General features: G+C 39.1%; 1 protein-coding gene across 12 annotated transcripts in view; it reads left to right on the top strand.

Annotated features, from left to right (window-relative positions):
- Positions 1-27,876, top strand: part of ASAP1 (ArfGAP with SH3 domain, ankyrin repeat and PH domain 1) — a 391,937-nt gene that overhangs the window by 215,668 nt on the left and 148,393 nt on the right. For all 12 annotated transcript variants that reach the window (XM_063817373.1, XM_054657023.2, XM_009455915.5 and 9 more), the window contains one exon: positions 13,885-14,030. In XM_063817373.1, the coding sequence (XP_063673443.1) occupies positions 13,885-14,030 (146 nt within the window). The remainder of the gene's footprint in view (positions 1-13,884; positions 14,031-27,876) is intronic.

Below are 27,876 nucleotides of genomic sequence, written 5' to 3'. Positions count from 1 at the left end.
TCCTCCCACCTCAGCCTTCTGAGTAGCTAGGACCACAGGCACTTGCTACCATGCCTGGCTAATTTTTGTGGTTTTTGTAGGGACGTGGTTTTGCCGTGTTTCCCAGGCTGGTCCTGACCGCCTGGGCTCAAGCTATTCACCCACCTTCGCTTCCCAAAGCGCTGATTACCAGCGTAAGCCACTGCTTCTGGCCCATTGTGTATATTCTGAATCACAAACACACATACTTTTGGAGCACCCAGCACATCTGTGTTCTCTGTGGCCCTCATTATCTTGTCCACATTTGAGGGTGATGCTTTTTCCCAGAGTTCTGAAGTGGAGAAGCCTAGTTGAGGTCATGTTTTGGGGGGTGTTCTATGCCACCTGTACAGTGAGGAGCTGGGATGCTCCTAGGTAGAGAGCTGGGATGTGATCTCTACCCTGACAGGAAGTAACTGAGTATTTCTTAACAAGTCCTTCGTTTCTCAGGACCTTGGTTTTTCTACCAGTGAAACAGAGATTATTTTTTTTCTTGTCTGTTTATGAAATGAGATGAAGATACTTTTGTAGCCTCTAAAATGCACTGTTTATACCCAAAGGGGAGTTGATAGTGTCTAACAATACTGCATTTCCCTAGCAACTGATCCAAAGAGACCTGCCCCTTTTGATCTCACATGTGCTGTTGCCCTTCCCTCAGACTCGCCAACTGTGCACCCAGAAAGGGCAAGAAGCTTTGTCTTCAGATACAGCTAACATTTCTTCTAATTCTGAACATTTTGGGGTCATAGACCCCTTAGTAAGCCTCAGAACGACGACACACGTTATCTGAACTTAAAACAAAAAATCTTACAAAGCAGAATATTTCAGTCAATTTCAGGGGTTTTTGGAACCCCTGACATTGAGATCAGAACCATTGATTTATATAAATAATATGTTATCTATACTATATACTGTGTTATATATAGTATAATATATATAATAATTTATAATTGATTAAATAAACATATAAGCATTGATTGGAAATGCTTTGAAATGTTTTACTGACTCGGATTGATGATTAAAAATAGTTTGGAGAGTCCAGGTGCAGTGTGGCTCATGCCTGTAGTTCCAGCACTTTGGGAGGCCAAGGGAGGCGAATCACTTGAGCCCAGGAATTCGAGACCAGCCTGGGCAACATGGCAAAACCCCATCTCTGCAAAAAATACAAAAAAAAAAAATTAGCTGGGCATGGTGGCATGCACCTGTGGTTCCAGCTACTCAGGAGGCTGAGGTGGGAGAATTGCCAGAACCAGTGAGGTCAAGTGTGCAGTGAGCTGTAATTGCGCCAGTGTGCTCCAACCTGGGCAACAGAGTGAGATCCTGTCTCAAAAAAAAAACCACAAAAAAATAGTGTTCAGAGGGTAGCTGCTCAGGCTGAGTCCTATCGTAGGCTACCACCTCATTAGCAGAACAAGAACCCAATGAGGTTTTATTATCTCGATTTTACATATAATTTATAAGCCAAGAAGCTAAAGCTCAGAAGGACTTAAAGGTGGTACCCAAGGCCATAATTCTAAACACTAAATAACCTTTGTATCCCATTGTAGGTGCTTGATGAAAGTTTGTGAATTAGTAGTTAAATATGGGGTCCTATTTTTAAATGCCTATTTATTTAGAAGGGTTGACTCCATTGGGTAGTCATACTGTGGAGGCTGAAGTAGGGGAGGAATTGGTTGTGTCTTTGCTACCTATTTTAGGACCACATCTCAAAGCATTGCAATTACCTACAGAGCCATCAGTAAACCAAAGTGTATTGTGTATTTCTTCTGGCAGGTAGGAAGGCTGTATGATGAAGCCAGAAGAGAGAACATTTCTGCTTCTGCTATAGGAGAGTGATGTTCAGGTGCTGTTTAAATGCTGAGTAATAGCCCTGTGGAACTCTTTGAGTATCTTTTCTTGGGGCTCTGTTATTTAATGGATTTGTCAGTGCTGCAGAAATGAGAATATGCATGCTGAGTTTCTAGATAACACCCCAGAGGCTGGGGCCAGACTCTTGCTGAGGCTTGGTTAGGACTTTGAAAGAACAACTCCAAAGTCAAAATGACCTTGAGAAATTATAGAAATGAATCATCCAAAGTGGCGTGGAGGAAAGCAGTTTTAAAAAATGTCCACAGGGCTTTCTGCCTCCAAGGATTTTGTCTTTAATCTTAACCATAGACTAATACAGTTAGTGGTGGGAAAATGTAAGGAAACTGAGGCTCAGGGAAGTGAAATAATTTGCTCATAATCAGCAGTTGTTTCCAAATTAGTGTTATAGATAAGAAAATAAAGAGTTTAGACCCCAAATCCAGCCCTCATTCCCCAATAATATGGTGTCTGTAAAGTTAAAACAAATTATTTTCCGGGTCACAGGACAGGTGGCACTAAGTTTTTGGATTGGTGGCAAAAAGGATCTGAGCCACTATCTGATGATGAACAGGAACAGAGGGCAGTGCTTTTAAAACGTTAATCACAGCACTTTGGGAGGCTGAGGCGAGAGAATTGCCTGAGGGCTGGATTTTGAGACTAGCCTGGGCAGCATAGTAGGGCCCCATCTCTTAAAAAAAAAAAAAAAAAAAAAAGCCAAGCATGGTAGTGCATGCCTATAGTCCCAGCTACTAGGGAGAGACTGAAGTGGGAATATCACTTGAGCCAGGAGATCGAGGCTACAGCAGGCTATGACCATGCCGCGCCATTACAGCCTGGGCAACAGAGCAAGACCCTGTCTCAAAACAAAACAAAATCTTAATCTACCTAGCTCTAGATTGAAGGTGGTAAGCTCTGGAGCAATCAAAGGCTCCATATTAGTTTCTGTGTATCTCAGCCCACCTAAGCAAACACTGACTTCCTTATTGCTGAATACTTTATGGTGCCTGTATGGTATGCTGCTACCTCTTGCCTTGAATGTCCACACCCCAAGTCTACTTGTTAAACAACTATTCATTTTTCAAGTTTCTGCTCAATTATCTTCTCTTATGAAACCTAACCCACTCCATCCAAGTGTTGTCTGTGTGTTCTTTTTTTATCAAATATTAAATAGTTGCCTTCTATAGGCCATCTGAAATAGCAGTATGTTTTCATACAGAAGAAAGAAAAAAAAGTTAGAACTCCTCCTCATGCCATATAGATAATTTCATTGCAGATGTATTACGTATTTAAATATTGAAGTGAATAAAACTTTAAAAAGTTTAATAACTTACTTTAACGAACCCTTTCCTGTGCTGTATAAACAAATACATTGTTTTGGGTTAAAGATTAAGGGTTTTTAAAAATACTAAATATTAGAAGGCTTAGGAACATAAGGTAGGAAACCCAAAAAAGTCTTTTGCATACAGATTGATATATATGACTACATGACATTTTAAAATTTCTCCATGGCAAAGGACACCATTAACAAGTTACAAGACAAGTGGAAGAAATATTTGCAACACATATTATAAAAGTTTCTATCCCTTGTACAAGACATTCTTACAAACTGATAGGAAAAATACTAGCATTGGAAAACAGGGCTAAATATGTAAACAGGCAGAAAAGGAAATGTTAATGGACAATAAAATGCAAAAAGATAGGCTTACTATAGGCAGTTTTTTATACACATGTGGCCAGAATTAAAAAAGAACAGTAACATCTATGTGCTGATATGGTTGAAGAGAATTAGCCCCTTTTATATGTGCATTGCTGTTGGGAATGTGAATTGCTTTAACCAGCTTCTCTGGAAAGAATGTGGCAATATTAACTAAAACTTGAAATGTACACACTATCCCCCAGCAGTCCTGCTTTTGTGAAGATATTTTTCCAGAGATAAAGTAACAGCGTGTAAGAGCTTGTGTATAAGAGTATTTATTGCAGCATTGTGTTTTGATGGCAAAAGCTGCAGAAAACCTAGTATCCTTTCAGCAGGCGGATTTATTATGGAACATATCCCAGTTAAAATAATTAGATTTACTTATATTAAATTTCATGATTTTTATTCCATAGGAAAAAAGCAAGCCATGGTGGTCGTATGTAATATCCCATTTATTTTTTTTAAAAGGGAGAAAGGGGTGAAAACACCTATATTTGTGTGTCTGTATGTGTGTGTATATATTTTTTAATCCTAAGGTTTCACTGAGATACACTCCAGATTATTAACTTTGCTTATCTTAAGGCGGTGGGATTGGAAAATGGGAAAGGAAATTATAATTTTATCTTTATATTTCTCTGTAATAGCATATGAATTACTTATATAATTTTAAAAACAAATAGAATTAAATATTTTATAAGTGTGATTAGTGCTACAAAGTATGCATAGGATAATATAAAAATTTGTCACTTCCCCTTTTGTGGCAGTGCTATGATTTATGTCACATATTACATGGCTTTATTATTACATTATAGCTCACTGTATTTTATATGGGTGGCACATGGCTGCTGGTAAGTATTTTTTGAAAGAAGGAAAAAGACTTGTTCTAGGAGAATCCACTACATGCAGTGAGCATTTTACTGAGCATTCACTATGTGCCAGGCTCAGCACTGGGAACTGGGCGTATAACAAAGTGTTTAAAGCTGGGACCCCCACCTTGGCAAGAGGCTAAGAAGAGAGTGAATAACAGGATGCTTGGTAGGTTACACTTACATTGAAAGAGTCAGGGTGAATCCTGAAATTGTGATGGAACTTACAGACAGGAGAACTTTGGATAGGTTTTATGACTGGAGTGTAATAATGCGTGTATCCCAGCTATCCTCTGGAAGATTTTTCTTCGTTCATGAAGATAAGATGATAAACAAATGTTTATCATGTGTTCCTCTGGACTCTTGACACAGAAGGAGAACTTGCATAAAGACCTTGGAAGAGAGGCTAGGCTCCCAGGAAAGAGTATGGGAAATTAAGGAAGTGAGACTCTGGAGTGTGGGATGGTACTTAGCATTTTATAAACACCCACTGTATACCAGATACTAGATGAGGCACTTCATAGTCTTTCTCATCTATTTCCCTTAATAACCCCATCAAGTAGGTATTACTATGGCTAAGAAGACAAGAGTCTGAGATGATGTATAAATTGCCCTAGATCACAGTTTATAAACAGAAAACCTGGAATTTGATCCACAGTCGTCTTATATATCCTGGAATCCTCCAAAAAATACCATGTTTAAATTAGCATCCATTAGCATCAGAACTTCAGCTCTGAATTTTGGAGTAAATGAAATTAATAGAAGTAAAGGTATTTTTAGACTCATTCCATGTACCTTATAGGCATTGTCCCATTTCACGTATGAAGTTGAGGCCCACATAAGTTAAGTGCCATTTCCAAGGTTATATATGCCCAGTTAGAACCGGAGTGGGGATTCAGACCCAAGTCTCTGTGTCACTGAGGCCTGTGTTCTGTGTAATCTTTCACCAAATGATGTCTAGGTTGTGCTTGGTTGTGGTTTGGAATGCTCCTCAGGATGGATTTATGAGAGTGTTCTCAAGGCCTTATTATACCCATTAAGTAGAAATAATCCTTTGTGGTTTTATAATTTTTTTGCATTTTTCCAAAAGAGCTTTTATATTAATTATGACACCTTTACCTCTTAGTGGCCAATCAGCAGGGCCGATGTTATTAGACCTGTTTTATATATGAAGAAATTAAAGCCCCTAGGAGCTTCAGTCTCCTGACATGGTAGAGTCTGGAGCTAAGACCTGGATTTTCAGGTTTCTCAATCACTTGGCATCTGGCTAAAGTTAAAAGACTTCTAGAGGCTCCTGCACTTAACCAAGTACACTAGTTAGGAGCACAGGCTTTGGGGTCAGTGCCTGTCACTACTGCTTCTTAGCTGTATGACATTGAGCAACTTGCTTAACTACTCTAAACCAGTTTCTAAATTGTGAACATTGAACTATCAGATAATGCAGGAGAAATACTTAGCACAGTTCTTGGCACATTAATCAAAACTTGTGATTGCAAATTATTATTATTATTACTTTGTCAATATTATTACAGGACAGGAAGTCTTGTCTTATTCACCTTTTTGTTCCTGGTATTTGTCATCAAGTCTTTCACATAGTGGATTCTGAATAGATATTGTGGCACACAATATTCTAGTATCCACGATAGTCTTTCCTGAGTGTGTCAGTGGAGAAGGATAGGATTTGGAATCAAATGAAGTGGGATCTAATCCTTTCTTCACCACTGAGTTTCATTTTTCTTATCTATAAAGCAACTGCCTTGAGGGAGTATCGCATGAGTTTCAGGATATTCGCTGTGATTGAATCCCTCTACTTAGTCAGTGCTTAATAAGTAGCAGCCATAATTAGAGTCGCTGAGAATCAAAGGTTAGGTTGGCAGGCAGTCCAGTCCAGAGGTTTTGTGAATATTGCCCAGTTTGGTAAGGTATAACACATAGTGTCAATTAGATAAACCCCTCAGGGAGAGACCTATTTAATAATTGCTGTGGTTCTGAAAGTTTTGAGGAAGGCCTCATTGGATGAATATACAAAGTATGCTTAAAGAGTATTGAATTTTAATGTATTCCTAAGGTATTTGTTATTGCCAACGCCTAGGGATATAAACTCTTCAGCCTTGTCTGAAGCTTCTGCTTCCTGTCCACGGGGTAAAAGACTGGCTCCAATGCAGTGGCCAAGGATGGATAGTTGGTATGGTTGTCATCATTGTGTCATTGCCATTATAAATATTTATTGAGCTCATCGTGTACGAGGCACTTGGCATGCAGTATCTTGCTTAAATTTAATAACATCTCTGTGAGGTAAATGCCATTATAATTTCCATTTTCCAGATGGGGAGGATGAGGTTTAGAAAGATAAAGCTGCTTGACCAAGGTACCACACAGACAGTAAATGATAGACTTGAGATTTGAACCTAGGCCTGTCCTACTTTAGGATATGGAGTATAGAGGAGGGTACCCTGTAAGGTTCAGTGGCTGACATCTGCAAATTATATGGACAAAAGACAAATTAACAGGAGAAAAGGCTTATTTAGTATGGACATAAGGGGCCTCACGGAAAAGAAATGAAAAACCCCAAAGAAGCAGCTAGGCCTAGGAGCTTATATACCATTTTAGCAAAGAGCAGAAAATTGTGGAGAAGTGACAAGACAGAGAAAAGGAGACTTCTAGGAATTATAGGGCAGTAAATTATAGGGAAGATAAATATAAGGGGGAAACAAATAGATGATAGGGATTATTTTAACAAGGTTTATTTATGCAGATTCATCTTGGTACTGACATTTCATCTCTTGTGACAACGGTTTTTCTCCTCTTCCTAGAAAGGAGGTAGGGGAAACACTTTCACAAAGGGAGATTTATGCCTTGCTTTTAGGCAGAAAATGTTCTTCCTTTCCTTTGCTTCCATCCTCCTCTCCCTTCTTCCTTCCTTCTCTTTCTTTCTTTTCTTTCCTTTCTTCCTCTTTTCTTTGTTCAAGGTCTCACTCTGTCACCCAGGCTGGAGAGTAGCGGCACTATCACCACTCACTGCAGCCTCAATTTCCCAGGCTCCAGCAAGCCTCCTGCCTCAGCCTCACAAGTAGCTGGGACCACAGGCTCATACCACAGTGCCTGGCTAATTTTCGTATTTTTGGTAGAGACCGGTGATATGGTCTGGCTCTGTGTTCCCACCCAAATCTCATCTTGAATTGTAATCTGAATTGTAATCCCCACATGTTGGAGGAGGGACCTCATAGGAAGTTATTGAATCATGGGGGTGGTTCCCCCATGCTGTTCTCATCATAGTGACTGAGTTCTCACAAGATCTGATGGTTTTGTGGGGAGTTTTTCCTTCCTTCACTCTGCACTTCACTCATACTTCTCCTTGCTGTTACCATGTGAAGAAGGATGTGTTTGCTTCTCCTTCCACCATGACTGTAAGTTTCCTGAGGCCCTCCTCAGCCATGCTGAACTGAGTCAATTAAACCTCTTTTTTAAATAAATTACCCAGCCTCAGGTATGTCTTTTATTAGCAGTGTGAGAACGGACTAATACAGTGGGGTTTTACCATGTTGCCCACGCTGGTCTCAAACTCCTAGGCTCAAGCCATCTGCCCACCTCAGCCTCCCAAAGTACTGGGATTACAGGTATGAACCACTGCACCCAGCCACCTTGCTGTTTCTTATTTGCTTTAAGCTCAAAATAATTGTTACGCCGAAGTGGCTTGTTTTGGGGTGGGATATTCTAATTTAAATTTCCTTATTTATGAGTTGTATGATCAAGGGTAAGTGTTTATATCTACACAGTGAGGATGGTAATAGTACTTATCTCATGGACTGTTAGTGTGAATGAAGTAATGTACTGTATGTAAAGTGCTTAATACAATAACATATAGTCAATACCCAACAAACTAGCTATTGTAACGATTATTACTGGAATAGTAATACTAGAGTAGTAAATCAGTGATTAGTTTATATTAGTCATTTCCCCACAGAAATGCTGGCAGTTGAAATCGTGATGAAGTGGCCTTTTCTGGTCTAGTTTTTAAAACTAGACCAGATTTCATTCTCGTATTATTTCATTCTTGTTTGAACTGAAAGGATTCACCGAGCTGTTAGAATTATCTTGCAGGCCAGGCGTGGTGGCTTACACCTGTAAATCCTAGCACTTTGGGTGGACAATGTGGGAGGAACACACAAGCCCAGGAGTTGGAGACGAGCCTGGGCAACATGGCAAGACCCCATCTCTACAAAAAATTAAAAATTAGCCGGTCATGATGGCATGTGCCTGTAGTCCCAGCTACTTCAGAGGCTGAGTTGGGAGGATTACTTGAGCCCAGTAGGTTGAAGCTGCAGTGAGCCATGTTCATGCCACTGCACTCCACGCAGGTCTACAATAGCAAGACCTTGTCTCAACATCAGCAACAAAACAATTATCTTGCCTTCTGCAACAATGTCGTGGATGCCAGAAGTTTCTTAGGAATATTGGGAAAGAATGTGTCTTCTTAACGGATGGATCACATTTCTCTGTTCTTTTCTTTTATCCAGTCTTCTTTTCTCACCTACTTAACCTAACTCCCACTGTACTATGTGCCCAAAAGTCTTCTAGCACTCGCATGTAGTAAAGATCTTAAAACAGAGCTGCATCCTGCTCTCTGAAACCTCTTGAAGTGAGTGGACCATTTTCTGCCTTATCAGTTCCTCTCCTTCAGAAACACTCATTCCTGTGGCAGTGTCCCACCACCGCAGCCTTCTTTCCCTCCTCTTCCCTATACCTCTGAACTGACATTCCCCTCAGATGGCTTACTGTACTCTGCAGTGTGTTCCTCCCTTCTGCCGTTGCCCATGCTGTTTCCTCCACCAGAATCATGGTTCTTTGCTGTCTCACTCTCTGTGCCTGTTGAAAGTCTGCTGGGTAAACCCTTAATTTTGTACACAGGTGTGTGTGTGTTAGGGGACATGTGTGTGATCTTTCTAGTATTGACTTTGCTAACTTTATAATACAGTATGTTAAAAAAAGACATGTGAGACCTGTGTTTTTATTCTGTTTGATATTACAGACATCGCTCTGTATTGTAAGTAGTCATGGATCTATAGCGGTAACAGTAGCTGACATTTTGGGGCACATGCCACATGCCAGACACTATTTTAAGCACCTTACATTTAATTTTCTATCATTCTATTTTCATAGGATTATGATTATTATTGTTATTATTACCCCAAGATATATCTTACTAAACTGTTATATTTTTATGCTAGGAAATTATATATATACACATATATATGTGAGACATGTATATATATGTGAGACATATATGCTAGTATATACACACATACATACATACATATGCATATATATATATGGAAAGAGACTACATGGTTATTCAGCTGTGGAATTAGCAAAACATACAAGACCCATGACCTAGCCTATACTTATCTAGTCTTCTGCCTCACTCACGTCACATTTCATGTTTCATCTACCTAATAAGCATAATTCTTCCCTTGCAGAACTAGTGGGGGTGAAATACGAGATTGTAGAAAGCATAAGCATTTGGGTCACAGAAGGTTCTGAGCTTCTCCCAACACCTTCTTCCTATGGCCTGTCTCTGCCTTAGCCTTTAGCCAACTCCATCTTATTCTTTAATGAGTCTGTCATCACAGATAGATGGAGAGCTTCTTGTAATTCTTTCTAACCTTTGCATGAAATTTCAATTCAGGATAATGGCTGTGTCTAGGGAGGGAAGGAAGGAGATCGGAATTGGGTAGAGGGACAGGAGTAGGGGAATAGGGAATCATTCTTTAATATTTTATTTATTAAGCTGGGTGGCGCATACATGGATATTTGATTAACTAATTATATTTTTCACTTGAAATATTTGATAGTCTCAAGAAAGCAGCCTATATACCTATTTTTACTACTGAGGTGCTTCCCTTGGGAGCAGGTAAAATGAACACACAGCTGAATTCTTTTTTCATAGGTCTCCAAAATCAGAAAAGGATATCAGATGAGGTAGGAGTCTTGGTGGTAAGGTGGGACCTCTTTGGCCTCAGACAGAAGGTATCAGGAGTAGCTCCAGCACATGAGGGAGATGAAACCTGTGTGTCTTCTCGGTTGAGCTCGTGTGGCCTTTCTTTTCTGTTTTTCTGAGCCGCTCCTCTGAGTGAACTTGGATAGTAACCAGAGCTGCATTTTTTAATATCTCAGCCTGAGATGCTGACAACCACTGCAGGCACCATGAATTTTTAATGTGGTGGTGATTAGAAGGCTGGCTAGGGCCTCATTTCATTTCATTGTACTGCTGTGACACTTGTTTCCTTCATGGTATTTAGACTTCCTGGGTTATTTCCCAATCCAGACTCATGTTCTGTTTCATGAGTGCCCATTGCACCCATGCACTTATTGAGGTGTGTTTGAAAGCAGAATTTAAAAATCTGATCTCAGTTATTGAACATCCTAGGCTATTTCAGAAAGGGATGCTTCTTAAATTCCTGAAAAGGAATTCAATAAATCCAGGTCAACAAATATTAACCAAGCCGCAGCTTTGAAAGTCCAGCTCACTGAAAGAACTACAGCAGTGTCCATTGGGTAGGGATGCAGAAGTGAACCATAGGTAATCCCTGCCTCTTGCGGTCTGGTGGTAGGAAAAGATCTGTGTGTGTGTGTGTGTGTGTGTGTGTGTGCGTGTATACATATATACACACATATATACACATATAATATATATACATATATACGTGTGTATATATATATGTGTATATATACATATATACACATATAGGATGTGGTAGAAAATACTGCAGTAGAGGTACAGAGAATTGTGGGCAAGGAAGGATTGTTTCCAACTAAAGGAAGACTTTATAAAGAAAAGTAATTTATTGTAAAGCCTTTAAAAATATGACCAAAAAAAACCAAAAAAAAGATATGACTTTGATAAATATCTATTTATTCATTTATTCATTCTGTAAATACTATGCATCTACTGTGGGCCTCCCTACAAATTCATGCTTCTCTGTGCACCACAACAGAGGAGGGAGGTGGAGAGTTGAGTACAGGCATCTGAAATGCTTCCAAGAGAACGTGGTATGCATCACTTCCACTCACATGGCCTTGGATGGTGCATGCCATATTTCCTGCCTTACTTTGAGAGTATGGGGAAATGCAGTACTCCTTTCTGTAACCCTGCAAGGATTGGGAACTTGGATATCCATGGCAAGTGGTAATGTCTGCCACAAGAGTCACAAGATCTGATGCACAGTATAACAGTGTTGCATTGGATGCTGTGTTGATACCAGACTGCTGGGAGGCAAAAGTAGCAACAGAGAGACCATTTCAGAAGCAGAGTGTATTTGCCATTGCCACAGATAGGGGACTGTGAGAAAAAGAATGGGAAGAAGATCAAGAGTTTGGTTTTAGACATGTTAAGATTCAACATAGTTAGTGGAGATACTGAATAGGTAGTTGAATATATGTCTGTATTACAGAGGGTGGGTTTTTCTGGGCTGGGGATATCAATTTAGGAGTTATCAGCTGATAGAAAGTATTTAAAGCCGTAAGACTGAGATCCCAAGAGAGTAAGCAAAAATAGAGAAGAAAGGTCCAAGACTGAGGGGCCTCAACATGATGAGGTCAGAGAGATGAAGAACCAGCAAAGACAATGGAGAGGACCAGTCGTGAGGCAAGAGGACACTCAAGAAAGTATGATATCCTGGAAGCCAGACAAAGAACATGTTTCAAGGCAGTGGGGGTTATTGTTTATGCAGTATTTGCTCTACTGAGAAACTTTTATATACTTTATGTCAGCTCATCAATACCACAATTCTGTAAGTTAGATATTGGACTCATTTTATGGATTGGAAAACAAAAGCTCAGGGAGGAGAAATTTTCACAAATTAATGTTTCTCATGTGCACCTAATTCATCTGATCCAATTCTGAACATTTTGCAGCAAGAGCTGGACTGTGAAAAGCATTTTACAAATACTATTCCTCAGACCTGGAGCTTAGACAAAATTAAAGGAAATGAAGATTAGTTGCAGGGAAAGAAACCTGTTAGGACACATGAATTTTTCTTTTGCAATCCAAGATTGTTTTTCCAAGGAGAATTTTCTACTTTTTCAGGTAATCATAGTTTCTTTCTTCCTTTTCCCTTTCCTTTCCTTTTTCCTTTTCTTTCCTTTCCTTTCTCCTTTCCTTTCCTTTTTCCTTTCCTTTCCTTTCCTTTTTCTTTTTCTTTCCCCTTTCCCCTTTCCTTTCTTTCTTTTTTTTTGGAGATAGGGTCTCATTCTATCACCCAGGCTGGGTGCAGTGGCACAAGCACAGCTCACTGTAGCCTCGCCGTCCCAGTCTCCAGCAGTCCTCCTGCCTCAGCCTCCCAAGTAGCTGAGACCACAGGTGCATGCCACAATACCCAGCTAATTGTTTGTTGTTGTTGTTGTTGTTGTTGTTGTTGTTTTGAGACAGAGTCTCACTCTGTTGCCCAGGCTGGAGTGCAGTGACGCGGTCTCGGCTCACTGCAAGCTCCGCCTCCCGGGTTCACACCATTCTCCTGCCTCCACCTCCCGAGTAGCTGGGATTACAGGCACCCGCTACTACACCTGGCTAACCTTTTTGTATTTTTAGTAGAGATGGGGTTTCACCATGTTAGTCAGGATGGTCTCGATCTCCTGACCTCGTGATCGGCCTGCCTTGGCCTCCCAAAGTGCTGGGATTATAGGCGTGAGCCACCGCTCCCGGCCCTACACCCAGCTAATTGTTAATTTTTTGTAGAGACGGGGTCTCGCCATGTTGCCCAGGCTGGTCTTGAACTCCTGGGCTCAAGCGACCTGCCTACGTTAGCCTCCCAAAGTTCTAGGATTACAGGCGTGAGCCACCATACCCAGTCAATCATAGTTTCTTAATTGCTTGAAAATGTGATGTAATTTGACCCCTCAGCCTATGAGGAATTAGTGGATTAACTGGACTATAAATGAGCTAAATTCTATGAAAGAAAAAAGGAAAGGCAAGGTGCGGTGGCTCACACCTGTAATCCCAGCACTTTTGGAGGCCGAGGTGGGCGGATCACAAGGTCAGGAGTTTGAGACCAGCCTCACCAACTTGGTGAAACCCTGTCTCTACTAAAAATACAAAAAATTAGCCGGGCATGGTGGCATGCATCCCAGCTACTCAAGAGGCTGAGGCAGGAGAATCACTTGATCCTGGGAGGCGGAGGGTGCAGTGAGCCGAGATTGTGCCATTGCACTCCAGCCTGGGAGACAGAGTGAGACTCTGTCTCAAAAAAAAAGAAAAAAAGATAAAAGGGAAAATCTTCCTTAGTAGAGTGAGTTAGAATATTTAGTGTACTCCTAACCTAACCTTTGGGACATGTGCAATAAATAATTGCTACAGTTTATGCTTCCATTTTGAGAATTCATAGTGATCGGTGTTCAAAATAACTTTTCATTGTGGCAAATAATAGTTCAGACTCCTTTCTTCTTCTTTTTTGTTTTTAGATCATGTACAAAATGAAGAAAACTATGCACAAGTTCTTGATAAGTTTGGGAGTAATTTTTTAAGTCGAGACAACCCCGACCTTGGCACCGCGTTTGTCAAGTTTTCTACTCTTACAAAGGAACTGTCCACACTGCTGAAAAATCTGGTAAGACATTTCATATGTGAGTAAAAAGAATTACAGCCTTTCCAAAGTATTACGTCATATAGAGAACATTTCAATAATCCTTCCCCCTCAATCCTTGGTCCTAGGGGTGAGAAAGAAAAAACAAAAAGCTTTTTAGTCCTAGGTAACTTCCACACCTCAACTAAAAAGCTTTTTAGTCGCCTAGGATTTGCTTAAAGAAAATCCCATTGTGAAATTCCTGGAATTTGTACCTTTGGCCCAGCTGATAGAGTAGATTTATCGAAGCTGAGAGAGAAACTGCTTAACCTGAATTCTCTTCCACATCTCTACCATTGATTTTTTTTTAAAGATAACCTTTAGCAACTTTTGCTTTTTAATTGGCTAAAAGAATAATGATGATTTCTGTGTTGAACATACATTGGAAATACACATTGAAAGTATTATATCTCACTTGTGTGAAGGTGATCATGCATTTTGGTTTCTGATATATAAATAATGAACCTCCCTCAACTCCCCACATCCTTTTAACCCCCAACCAAGAAAAGGGTTTTGAGATTTAAGGAATCTCTGGTTTCCAAAGTAAATGACAGGAAGAATCCCTAACGATCTGAGACACTAGAGGTGCTGGCCCCAGGAGGCAGACCCAGGGATGGGGGTGGTGGAGGAAACTATTTGCCAGGCAGTCGTGTGTGGGCATCCCCATGTTGTGCTGCAACCCCCTCCCCAGCCCTCACACCATGTGCACACTTAGAAAGGTTCTGGGTAACACCACCTGGACGGATCATTTGGATTTTGTTGGTTTTGGGGGATGAAATTATTTCTCTAAGAGCCACCCAGTGAAATAATTTAATCCTCCTAAGTCCCCAGAGAAAGGAGTACAATGAGGTTGAAAGGTGCCAAAGGAAAACTATTTATGTCATGCTTTTCCAAGTTAGCCCTGCCCTGGAGAAGAGGAGCTGTTCCCTCTTCTCTCCCAGTCTCTTGGTATTGTGCTTTTACCTCCTTTAAGGATCCAGAACTCATGCTCAAGATGTCCTTAACCTAGGTCAGTTATTCATGTATCACATAGGCTTCTGTGGCCTTAGGTGATAATTTGTCATAATCCATTAGATACAAAAGGTTAGTTTACAGATGAAGATAACCTATTTGAAAAATGAAAACTACCTTTCTACACTCCATTAACCTATTTGGCCAATTACAATATTCTTTTTCTCTGTCACAATAAATAAATGTGTGTATGTGTCTGTCTTCCTGACAGTTTTTCTAATTGGCGATGTATGCCATTGAATTAATCTTACACAGCAAATAAGCAAATCTGAAAGAAAATAAATATCGAACATAGAATTATTTATTATTTTCAAAAACTTTGGAAAGGATAATTTTGAACTTTGGCTCTAATGTTTCTGTGCTTTTGGATTTAACAAATCCATGTTTTTGTAAATCTTAGATTATATAAACCTCATTTATTCAGAAGAGCACCCTCGGTTTTCCTTCACTCTGAGCATTGCCTGCACTTTCACTGGAGGCCTTGCTCAAAGTGTGGTGTGGTAGAAAGAGAGGAAGCAAAACAAGACTGACAGTTCACTTTGGTAATAGCTGGTAAAGGACTTGCTTGGGCAGGAAGATCTGTTTTCTCTGAGATGGGTGTTTTCGCATTGATGTCTTGCTTTAGTTTCCAAGGACCAAATGTATTTGGCTTAAGTCAAGAGTCATCACCTCCAAGGTTCCTGGACCAATCTCATCTCTACGGTTTGCTACGCTGCAGGTTCCTTTCAACTGTGTGTATATGTGCCATACACACAGCTCAGTGGCCATTCAGGCCAACATTCATCATCTGCGTTTGCTCACCTAATACATTTGTTTATCTCCATACAAAACCATCTGAGATTTATTGAATGTTTTTGATGAACCTGACAGTTTGGTGGGTGCGTTATGTAGATTATTTCATTGAAGACATTACAACAATCCTGTGGTTACTGTACCTTTAATCCAGATGAGGAAACTGAGGCAAATTGAGATATATAACTTGTTCATTTACCCTATTAGTATGTGTTACAGACTTGATCCCAAACATTCTGTCTCTGAACCCGTTGCCTTTGTTCTTCTACAATATCCTGCCTCTGTCACCTCATGCTCTGGTTGTGCTGTTTCCCTCAGCAGAAGTACTGATCAAGCTACTCCCATATACATACCTCAAGCTACAGCCCTTTTTCCACACCCACTCCCCTTTAAGGAGTAGAAGTCTAAGAAAAATCTAAAGGAAATTGCTGGAAAACCTAATTCATTTAGTAAAGAAAAACAAATTTTGCCTTTGAAAGTGGTGGTGGCATTCCTGGTGAGGGAGCCAAGTAGAAGAATCAGTTTCTACTGTAGTTTGGTTACTAAGAAAACATTATTCTGATTGAATAAAAGGCAGTCCCAGGAGTTTACACAACTTGACAACAGCCAGCAACTTTCTGCTTCCCTTTTTATGCTTTTCCTGGAAAGGGAAGAGCAAACTAGACAGATTGATAGGGCCACACCTTGGATTAGAGGGCTCCCAGAAAGCCAACTCACCCCGAGGGGGTCAGGGTTCTGGATCTTCGTGCAGCACCTGCAGCCCCCAGCTGAGCAGCACTCAACACCCTCCTGGGGCTCAGGAGTACCCCCGTGGGAACCCATACTTCTCAGAAGATTCCCAAAAATCCTCTTCCTCTTAGGCTAGTGAAGGCCAGAAACGTTAAGCAAACTGATACAGTAGAAATTAAAGAGAAGGTGCTTTGGTACTTTATAGACTTTGTAAATTGTATTCCCAGTTCAACCAGCAAGTCCCAAAAGTCTATTATGTTCGAAGGTCTATGCTAAATACTAAAAAATGTCATTTTCTAATTAAGTATTGCCTTTGAAGAGTATTTTAATAGTTTATACTAAATCATTACTTATTTTTATGGAGAAAAAGGAAAGGATAGATTTGCGGGCCAGGTCTCATACTAGCTTTCAGCTTTTGACTAACTCTAGATGAGAAAAACATTTGTTATTTGTTCGATGTAAGAAATCACTATTGCAGGTGTATTGTGTTTATCAGTTTCTGGGGCAGTGGTCTTAAAAAATATCAGTGCACTAAATGATGGTAACTATCTCAACCATCATTGAGATGCTTGGGGTTTTTTTCCTTTTTCTGAACTGTCTGTGATTATAGAAAGTATGATCAAGTGAGATGTTATGTGAAAACTCCCAAGGGCTACCTACAAAGATGTTGGCATTAACAGTGCATAGGGCTGAGGCTGTTTTTAATTAACCATACGTCTGAGGACTGCAAAAAGGATTGCAGTTATAGCTGATTACTCTGTGAGCCCATACCGCAGTTGATGCACCAAGTCAGTTTTAAAGTAACTTGCTTTTCTTACTCCCTCCTCCTCCAAATTATAGAAAATTGTTCCTATAAAAAGTTTTTCTACCTCGTAACATAGGATTCGAGAGGCTATGAAGCATAGGTGGTTGGAGGATCATGGGTTTTGGTCCCAATCACACCTGGAATCCTAGTTTCCACCTCACCAGCTTTATAGCCTTTGGCAATTCACTTAACTTTTCTAATGCTAGTTTCCTTGTCTCTAAAAATAAATAAGAGTGACTGTTTCTTGGTAGTGGCAGGGTTTCATTGAGGTCAGAGAAGCAAGTCACTAAGCATAATACCTGACAAAAAATTTGTTTCACAAATACAAACCTTAATTGTTATTTACATCTTCTCATTTTATTTTTAAGGTAACTCCGTGTAAAGACAGCTATCAGTCATATCCCATTTTAGAGATAGATGCACCAAATCTTCAAAAAATATATACCTGCAAAATGGTGCAATTAGGGATTGAGCTCAAGCCCTGTGGCTACAGATTATGCCTTGTTTCAGTGATGCTGCCCCACGAATTACATTGCCTTGATGGATTATGTGGATGGTAAAGGCCCACCTGACAAAATGACCAGGGCCTGTCCTGGTGGTAATTAAACTAATGTGTGTGTTTAGCGTGCAAGGTACTTTCTTGGTTGTTTTTGTCCTTTGATTTCTCTCATTGGTGAGTTATAGCATATTGGAAAGAGTGAGAGTGTTAGATGGTAGTTCTCAACCTTTTTGGTTTTAGGACCTCAGTCTTAAAAATGACTAAGGACACTATGTGGTTTCTATTTATGTGGACTACTTCTATTCATATTTACTGTCTTAGAAATTAAAACTGAGACGTTTTTCATGTGTATTATGTATTTTAAAATAATAAACCCACTTTAAAAATCTATTTTTATGGAAAAATAACTATTTTCTCAAACCAAAAAACATTAGAAGGGTGGCATTGTTTAACATTTTTGTAAATCCCTTTAAAGCCAACTTAATAGACGGTAGCTATATTTTCATGTCTACTTCTGTATTCATTTTGTTGCAATTTATTGTTTTAGTTGAGGTAGATGGGAAATAAGGCCTCATACAGATCTGTATTGGGAAAAGAGAAGAGTATTTTAAGAGCCGTTTCAGGTAATCTTTGATACTACATAAAAACTTCATAAGTAGTCCTTCCTTAAATGTTATTAACGGTGTGAATCTGAAACCATGCAAATGAACATTATTTGGAAACTGTCAGCTCATGGTGGCAAATTCAAGTTTTCCAAAATTTTAGCTTCCACTGAAAGCTCTGTTTTTATCATTAGCAATAAATGCTATCAGTTGTTTACCTCGAGGTGATAAGCTCACTTCATTCATTTTCAAGAAAATGTTTGGCAAATACTGGAGTCTGAATAACCATAGTTTGCTAGTCTTTCTTTCAAAAAAAAAAAAAGGTGTTCCACTAAAAAAACAAAGCCAGTTAGTTCAACTTGCAACTCAAAAAATTACATAAGTGCTTTTCCTCAAAACAACCATCATATTTTGGTATGCCTAAAAAGGGCTTTATGCATACTTCCTATTTCATCAAACAGAACATTGAAAAGATGCATTTGAGGGTCAAGATGTGATAAAAATCCATTTTTACTTTTTCATTATGGGCATTCTTAAATGAAAATAGCCTTTCTTTTTTTTTTTTTTTTACTGTAAGAGCAAGACCGTGAAGAATACAGTAACTTTAGTTTGTAGCAGTGCCTTGATTTATGCTTAAGACAACAGCTGTTTTACTCACTGTTGCTTTTACACTGTCAGTGCAAATGTCAACACAGTGAAAGATTCAGATAACCTCTCAGTATTATTGTGAAAATAGTTTGGACCTTGGGAACCTCTAGGGGCCTAGGCGCCATACTTTGAGAACCACTGGTGTCAGAAATTGAAGGCTTTGTTATGATTCCAACCCTACCATTAAGTAGGTTAATGTTGCCTAACTTACAGACGTAAATTTCCTCACTAGTAGAATGGGGAAAGTACTTTTTCTGCATACTTTATTGGTTGTGTAGAGATCAAATCATACCATTCATGTGAAAAATATTGTAACCTGCAAAGTCCTTTGTACACACTGGATTATTATAGTATTAATAGGCTGCATTAATATTAGTATTACTATGGTATTAATAGCCACTATAGGGGACTTTGTATTATAAAAAGAACACATGCCTACAGGGGAATTGCAATTTCTCTTTCATATTCCCCCTAATCAAAGATAACTATAATTGACATTTGGAGTTTATCTTTCTAGTCCTTTTGTCTGTACCTCCTTTTTTTTAGGGGGATGGCAAATAGATGAAATGACATGTTCTAAGCAATTTTGAATTTGCTAGATTTCATGTAGTACTGGAACTAGAGCAGACACACTTTCCCAAGTTGAGTCAAGTCATAGATTCAGAAGTTCAAAAGAATATGACTTATCCGAGAGCCCCATGTAATGAATTCCTCATCATTGGCAGATCAGCCTTCATCCTCATTGCAGCCTCATCCCCTTCTAGTTGTGAGAGCCAATGCGGTGACATCTGCGGAATGGCAATCCAACTACTGGGGCAGGAAGATGATCGAAGATGACCCAAGTTCGTGCAAGATCTTTTGTCTTTTACATCCATGTTCTTTATACCCCTGTAAGCTTTTATTGCCTTAAAGTGAAAAAAAAAAGTTCCCTAAAAGAGTGACTTTAAATAAGATAACCTTGCCATCTGTGTATTTTTATGACTAAAGTCAAAGTCATCCAAAATTACAAAGATGGAGAGCAGATCAGTAGTTACCAGCGGTTAGGAAAGGGAGCAGCAGTGTAACCTGAGGGAGTTGCTTTGTATTGATGGAACAGTTTGATAACTTGGTGGTGGTGATCGTTGTAGTTATCTATACATGTGACAAAATGCCATAGAACTATACACAAAGACATACCAAAACAATGAATGCATGCAAAAATGGGGGGAATTCTAGTAAAGTCTGTGACCTAGTTGTCTTGCACCAGTGTCTGTTTTTTCGTTTTGATAATGTACTGTTTAACATATATAAGATGTTACTATTGGGGGAAGCTGGTTGATGGGTACAAGGGACCTCTCTACTAGTTTTACAATTTTTTGGTGAGTCTATAAAAATAAGTTTAAATAAAAGTATAACCTATCAAATTATTATCAAGGAGAGAAAGTGGGGGAAAGTGTTTAGTATACATTGTTACATAAAAATTTCAGCATAAAACAAATGTGCAGAACACAAATCAAACTCACTTCCTGATACTCTTTGAGCCAACTGATCTGCAGTCCTCAGTCCTGCTTCCTTCGCACTTTAATAGGTTTTCTAATTTCTTCCTCTAATTGAAGTCCTATATGTGGTCGCTATTCCACAAAAGTAGGAATGATTAGCTATTTCCTCCCAGAAGTGAGTCTAGTTGTCATGATTGAATATATCTAGGGAATGCTGCCTCTTAGTGGTGAGAAGCCAGAGAAATGTGGACAAGATCTATTCTATTGCTGTTGTTTTTACTATATTTGTGGCATACTTACAAGTGCATGGGTTTTGATTTTTAATGAGGCCTGTATAAAAATACTCAGCATCTTACTTGTGTGGGCTTGTTGAGTTCTTTGAGTCTTGGTTTCTTCATTTTTGTAAAAAGGGTTTAGTAATCCCTCCTTGTGTTCATTTATGATTCATTCTGTTACTTATTAGGGTTCTACATAAGCACTGTGGGTAGGCTGTAGGGATGCAGCAGTAAGAAGAACACAGGCAAGGGCCGTATCCTCTTGGAGTTTCCATTCTGGTGGCATTTTTAGAAATAATTTATGTGAAATACCTATGAAAGCATTCAGTTCGTACCATGTACTTAACAGATGATGACATTTTTAAAAACATTTTTTAAATATTTATTTAGTTGCCTTGCAATCTCTCTAAACTTATCCTTCCTCTCATTAAAGATGCCTTCCTAATCAAAGCCAACTCCAGACATAACAAACGATTTGTTGTTCATGGAATATATACCATTTCACGCTTCCATGCCTTTATAGATTCCATTCCTTCCACTTTGAGTGTCCCTTAGTAGTTAGTGTATTAATAATAAAGACTTTCTTTGCAATGCAGCTTTCTTGTTTAAAAGAAGAAAAAGGAAGCAGAATGCTCTTGAGTTTTAGCTGTTTCTAAGTGGTTTTGTTATATGTTTGATTAAATGTATAGTACTGAAAAATTATGTTCAACCTTTTTTTTTTAACCATGAAAAGGAAACCAATAAAATCATTACTTGCTAAGCAATGCTGGGTCTGCTCTACTCCTGGCATCAGGCATCATTCCTGTGATCCTAGCAAAGAAGTTAAGGAGTCAGCAGAGAATTGCATCCATTTAATACCAAAACCGCAAAATGGGTCAGGAAAGGAATAACTGGTGGATTGAAATAGATTCTCAATGGACAGAGGAAAACCATTTAAATGCCATACCCTTTGAAAGTCCCAAGGCAGCAATGGTTTTAGAAAATGTATATAAATTATTTTTTAAATAGTGGGAGTCACTCGGAAGTATTCTAGGTCAGCCAGGACTCACCATGCATCTGGTTTCTTCTCTCCGGAGGCCTTTGGACAATTCTATAGCTTGCATAAGAGCTTGAGTCTCATTAAACAGTTGGAGGGCAGTTATTGCCTCAGAGCTGTTGAAGCAAAGATTTCTCCATCTGCATAGCATTTCCTGTTTGCAATCTCTGACTGTAGGGTATTGTGGTTTGTGTTAAAGTTTGTTTTTTTTTTTTTTTCTTCTTTTCTTTCCCCTCAAATAAGAATATCTGATAATGTACAGGTTGGATCTAGATTTGTAGCCAGCAGATTATTTCTCAAGTTCTTCTTTGAAATGTTAAAAAGTATGGAGAGCATGGATGTGCCTAATGGTAAAATTGGTAGCTTCTGGGTGCCCTGAACCATATAATGCATTTTTAAAACCTTATCTTTTAAAAAAATGGTCATCAATCATTGGCAGTTTTCAGCGTTTGATCTACCAGGTATCCCCTTATTTCCTGACATGCCTCACTGCCTCACTACCAATTAATACTGTGGGACATTTTGTGAAATGTGATCTATCCATGTGGGTTGGTGGGTGGGTAAGAGGGAAAGGTTTATTTTCAACTCCTTCTATTTAAAAAATCATACATATTTATTATAAAAATTTGAGATATATGGAAAATTTTAAAATAAAAATTATAATTCTAGCTTCTGTTAATATTTAAGAGTAGTATTTGAAACAATTTTATGGATTTGTACACAGAGATACTGCTGATTTGCATAGATATCTGCAGGTATAGGTATATATCTCATTCAGGTCCAAAATCCTTGGGGTTAGATTTGTTTCAAAATTCAGAGTTTTACCGATTTCAGAAGGGTGACAGGGTATACATGCCTTATATTATGCAGCACACCCCCTAGTGACTTCTTGGGAAGATGCTTATAATTAAACACAGTTTTGTGTCTGCAGTGAAACTTGAATATTCACATGAAGTCTGATATATAAAGACTATTAGGTGCCCCACCTCAAGTCTAGTCAAGAGATTACCAACCAAATGGAGTCAGAACAGGTTTTGCTATTAAGTGAGTTTAAGCTAAAAAAAAGAAAAAAGAAAAAAGAAACCGTGTATTTTATATATATGTGCAAATTTGCTTTAACAGGCTGCATACTGTTTCATTGTATATCTGGACCATAACTGATTATTTGAATTTTCTGTTTGTCAATACAGGTATACCTTGTCTTAAATACATCCAATAAACAGGTATCCTAGTGTATATATACCTCAGGCTGAATTTGAATATGGTTTTTCTTTTGTTTGTTTGTTTTTTTTCTTATAAGGATTCACATTCAGTGTTTCAAGGTAGGATTTCAAATAATACATTTTAAATAGGATTGCATTTTCAGCTTGTGGCTTTTGCATGTTGTTCATAGCACTTGTCTAAAGGGTGTATGCACGCGATATGTGTACGTGATTGTCTAGTATTATTTCACTTACATTTGGTGTAGAGTTTTGGTTCTATGTGAGAGGAAGGAAGAAGGAAAAGGGAGAGTGGAGAAGGGAGAAGAAAAACCATCGCTTATTGGAGCAAAGTTTCATTGACCATAAGAAAAGATTGAACTTTAAGAATGATTGGTACTGGAATGCTTTATGCTGTCTCTAACATTTTGCTAATCAATATCTCTTTGATAAAAGAGCTGGTCTCACCCTCACAGCCTTAAGGCAGGTGAAGTTTTCATTATTTTTATTTTTATGGTTAACTTTTGCTATACAAGTAATTCTGATAACAAGAGCTTGTCTTTATACTGTGGTGACTGTATGCCAGGCACTGGCACTTTGAGTACTTTACATGTTTTATTGGTTAAGATAGGCTAGGATATACTGCAGTAATACAGGAACCCCCAAATCTCCATGGCTTAACATGGTTTATTTTCTTCTCGTGTGACATGTCTACTGAAGGGATCTGTTCTGCTTAGCAACAGCAACTCAGAGACTTAGACGCATGGAAGCTCCCCCTTCTCTACAGGGGAAGAGAGAGACTAGAGAAGCGTATGCCTACTTTTCACAGCTTTCCTAGGTGTTGTAGTTCATTGGTTTGAACTGTGATCTTGGCCCCACCTACCTAGCTGCAGGAGACCTGGAAATGGGAGGGAGCAGGAGCTGCAGGAGACCTGGAAAGGGGAGTATTTGGTGAGCATTATCCTCTGCCTCATCTGTATGTAGCCTCATTTACTCCTCACAGCAGCCCTACCAGGTAGTAACCATAGTTACCCTTATTTAAGAGCTCACAAAACTGAGTCACAGAGCATTAAGTAGATCTCAGATTCAGCATTCAAACCCAGGTGGTCTGCTCTAGGGCATCGGTCCCCAACCTTTTTGGCACCAGGGACCAGTTTTGTGGATGACAGTTTTTCCACATACAAGGGGGTAGCCGGGAGGATGGTTTCGGGATGATTTGAGCACATTACATTTATCATTAGATTCTCATAAGTAGCGTGCAACCTAGATCCCTTGCATATGCAGTTCACAGTAGGGTTCCCTCTCCTATGAGAATCTGATGCTGCCCTTGATCTAACAGGAGGCGGAACTCAGCTTCGCTCAATAGCCCGCCACTCACTCCTGCTGTGTGGCCTGGTTCCTAACAGGCCACAGACCTGTACCGGTTCGTGGCCTGGGGACTGGGGACCCGTGCTCTAGAGTATGCTGTACCTCCTCGCAAAAGATATGGACATCCTGTTTTGGACATAATATAAAATTTACTTTTAAATTAATTTAAGTTAAAAGTTGTATTGATTTAAAAAACAGCAATTAAAACATAGACAATGATGTTACAAAGATAAGGCAAACACTGATTGGAGAGAATTAACAGCCTTCTGTCTGCATGATCTTTGTCCCAGAAGCCTCCAGAGCTCTTTCTTTAGGCCCAGATCTGGAAGTACATTGCAAACAGCAAATGCAAGTCTTTTTCTCTTTTCCTTTCTTAACAGAAAATTCTGTCAAACTCTGCCCCACATTCACTTCTTCCACTTCTTTCCACTCCACATTCCCTTCCACTATTCCTTGATTTCCCATTTTCCATCCCAGGCATAACCTTTTATCTGGATCTCCCACTCTTCCTAGCCGATTCAGATTAAATGTTCTGTCTTGAGCTGACTTTGGATTCCTCTGCACAATGTTGCCTGAGTCTCTCCTCACCTCCACATACCATGGCCCTCAGACAAGGCTACCACTCCAGATCTGGACTGTTGGGAGGTCCTACAGCCCAGCCTGGTGCTTTTTCAGGGCTGATGTTAGCCAGCACCGGGAAACACGGGTTAGTGAGGGGAGCATGGCTGGACTTCAGGCTTCCCTTGTACAAGCCAGGTGGGTGCTTTGAGCCATGTACACCCTGCACAGCCGTACACAGTGGCCATACTGTGTCCAGTGCATCTGGCGTCTTCTTGCCTGGGAGCAAGAGTATAAAGAAACTTGTCCAATGCAGTGCTTTCTAATTTATTTGAGCACGGACTTTGTTGTTGTATAAGAAACATTGACTTTTCATGGAACCACTTCAGAAAATGCTGATTTAGTTGTTTTGCTGGACCAGGTGATCCATTTCATTTGTTGTTGTGTGTGGTTTTTTTAAATTCAAATTCACTTCTGCCCTCCAACAATTTATTTCTAATTTATATTTCGGTATGTAATTTCTCATTGTTTTTAAGCTGGTTGCCACTTCCCCTTTTCTTTTCATTTTAGATTATACTGTATGGTAACCCCTTAGGGTTAAACATGAAGAAATGGCCCGCTGATGCAGTCTTGAACTAGTATCTGACTACATCTTTCAGTAAAAATGAGTGGATCTTTTCATTGACATATTGCCACAGATATGTTAAGCAACTGAAAATTCAGAAAATTGGCAGAAATAGCTTGACTTTGAAGTTGGATATAATTGAGTTCTATCTCTGCTCCACCACCTCCCAAGCTAGGTCACCTGAGGCAGATTCATTCATTCACTCATTCATTCCTCTAGAAAGCAAGAGTATCTAAGAAGGCTTTACAGAGGAGGTACCCTTTATCTGAGCTGTAAATTATCAAGAGATATTCATGAAACGCTGTTCTCTTAAGCTAGCAGAGACTGTTTTCATAAGTAGAAACATTAAATAATATTAAGCAATGGTTGATATACTTGAAAGGGTGAGGTGAAAGTCTATACTTCAGTAGTAAGAAAGAAACTTCCTATGAAGTGTGTTCTTATCTCTGCCAGCAGTTACCAAGTGCCTACTCTGTTCCAGAATCTGTGCTAAGACTGTCATTTTCTATGTGAGAGATTGCTTATACATAATATTTTAATAGTTTACCCTAAAGCACTACTTAATTTTACAAGGAAAGATGGACAAAGGTATAGGACCAGACTTTTAAAACATTGTGCTTTTGGTTTCCCACAAGTGGGGTTTCCTGGCGGCAGTTGGCATCACAAATGTAATATCTAAGAAGATTCCTTTTCTGCAAGGGAAGCTTTGAAATATATCAAACAACTGCCTATCACAGTTACCATTTAGGTGGATTCTTTGACTTCTGAAAAATTTAATGAGGATTAAGTGAAATAAGTCTTAAAACATGAAGATGTAGACCAAGCAGACAGGGCAGGGCTTTCCAAGCAAAGGGAGCAGAGATGGCTTTGACCTCCTGTCAGTTAAATGAAGACAATAATGTCTACTATGAGACATTACTATGTCACCCTAGTACGTGGTAAGCCCTGTGTGCTTGCATATGTTTGTTGAATTTTTTAAATTGTGTTAAGAAGGTGCGTCCTGAGTAAAAGATATTGCAAAACATTTATCATAATCTGTGATAAAGATGTTGAGTGAAAGCAAGGAAAATGTGATTCGATGTTACAGTGTGGTTTTATTCTAGGGAAAAAGAACAAATTGTAGATGCCATGCGTGGAAATGAAATTAAAGGTCTGAAAGTTGATCATGAACTAACTGATTATCATTTTAAGTACAACAAAGAAATCCTTAGGATAGGGATATCTTTCTCAAACCAAGGCCTAGCCATATAGCACACCCCCTCCTTTTTTTACTTTCTCCTTTGTCTTGGTCTTATAAATCCTAGCTACTTCCCCTTTCCATATAATTATCGTCAAATGAAATCAGATGCTGCAGATAATGCACAGGGAAATGGTACTTTCATTTTCACTTGATGTAGGAGATGATGTTAAATCTAACCCACCATTTACTAAATTGAATTAGATAAAATATAATTGCATTATTTTAAGTTAAGGAATTCTCATATTCCCTGGTACTCTTAGACCTACCCATTTTTCTTTCTAGCATTTCCAGTAAAATGTACTTTATGCGTAAATTCAGTCTTGTCAGTCCCGAATGCCTTTAGCACATGGTGTAATTTGTTTTGCATTTTTCCTTGGGCCTTTCCCAGATCTTCCAGAGCAGTACCTCTGTTCTTCATTGTAATTATGCCTTAGACCACAGGCAAGTGATTTCTGCTCTCTGGCTGTAAGTCTTTCCTTCTCTAAAGCAACTTTGGTTTTTCTTCCACTTGGACAGCCTTTAGTCTAAGGCAGTGGTTCTCACACTTGATCTTGCATCCATTTCACCTTGAGAGCTTGTTAAAACTTAGGTTGCTGGGACCCACTCTTGGAGTTTCTGATTAATTAGGTCTGGGATTTCATAACCAACAAGTTTCCAGGTGATATTGACACTACTGATTTGAGGACCACACTTTTGAGAACCACTAGGAAGGATTGTCATTCTGGACAGAGATCCAGAATTTCCTAGTGTTACGGAGAAGCTGCAACTGTTTTTCTCTCCAGATTCACTTTTATATTAATTGTTTTTACTTTTATACATGACATCTGATTTACATCTTTATCACTGAATAAAGAACAAGTTGAATGAGAAATAGGCTACTGGTTAATTATATCACCCTCTTGTGATTTTGCGTCATGTTTCTTTTTAATAACTTTGTACGTACAAAAATAATACCACTTCATTGTT

The sequence above is a fragment of the Pan troglodytes genome, chromosome 7 (assembly GCF_028858775.2).
Source record: "Pan troglodytes isolate AG18354 chromosome 7, NHGRI_mPanTro3-v2.0_pri, whole genome shotgun sequence".
NCBI classification, from domain to species: Eukaryota; Metazoa; Chordata; class Mammalia; order Primates; family Hominidae; genus Pan; species Pan troglodytes.
This window is presented reverse-complemented; position numbering and strand designations above follow the sequence as displayed.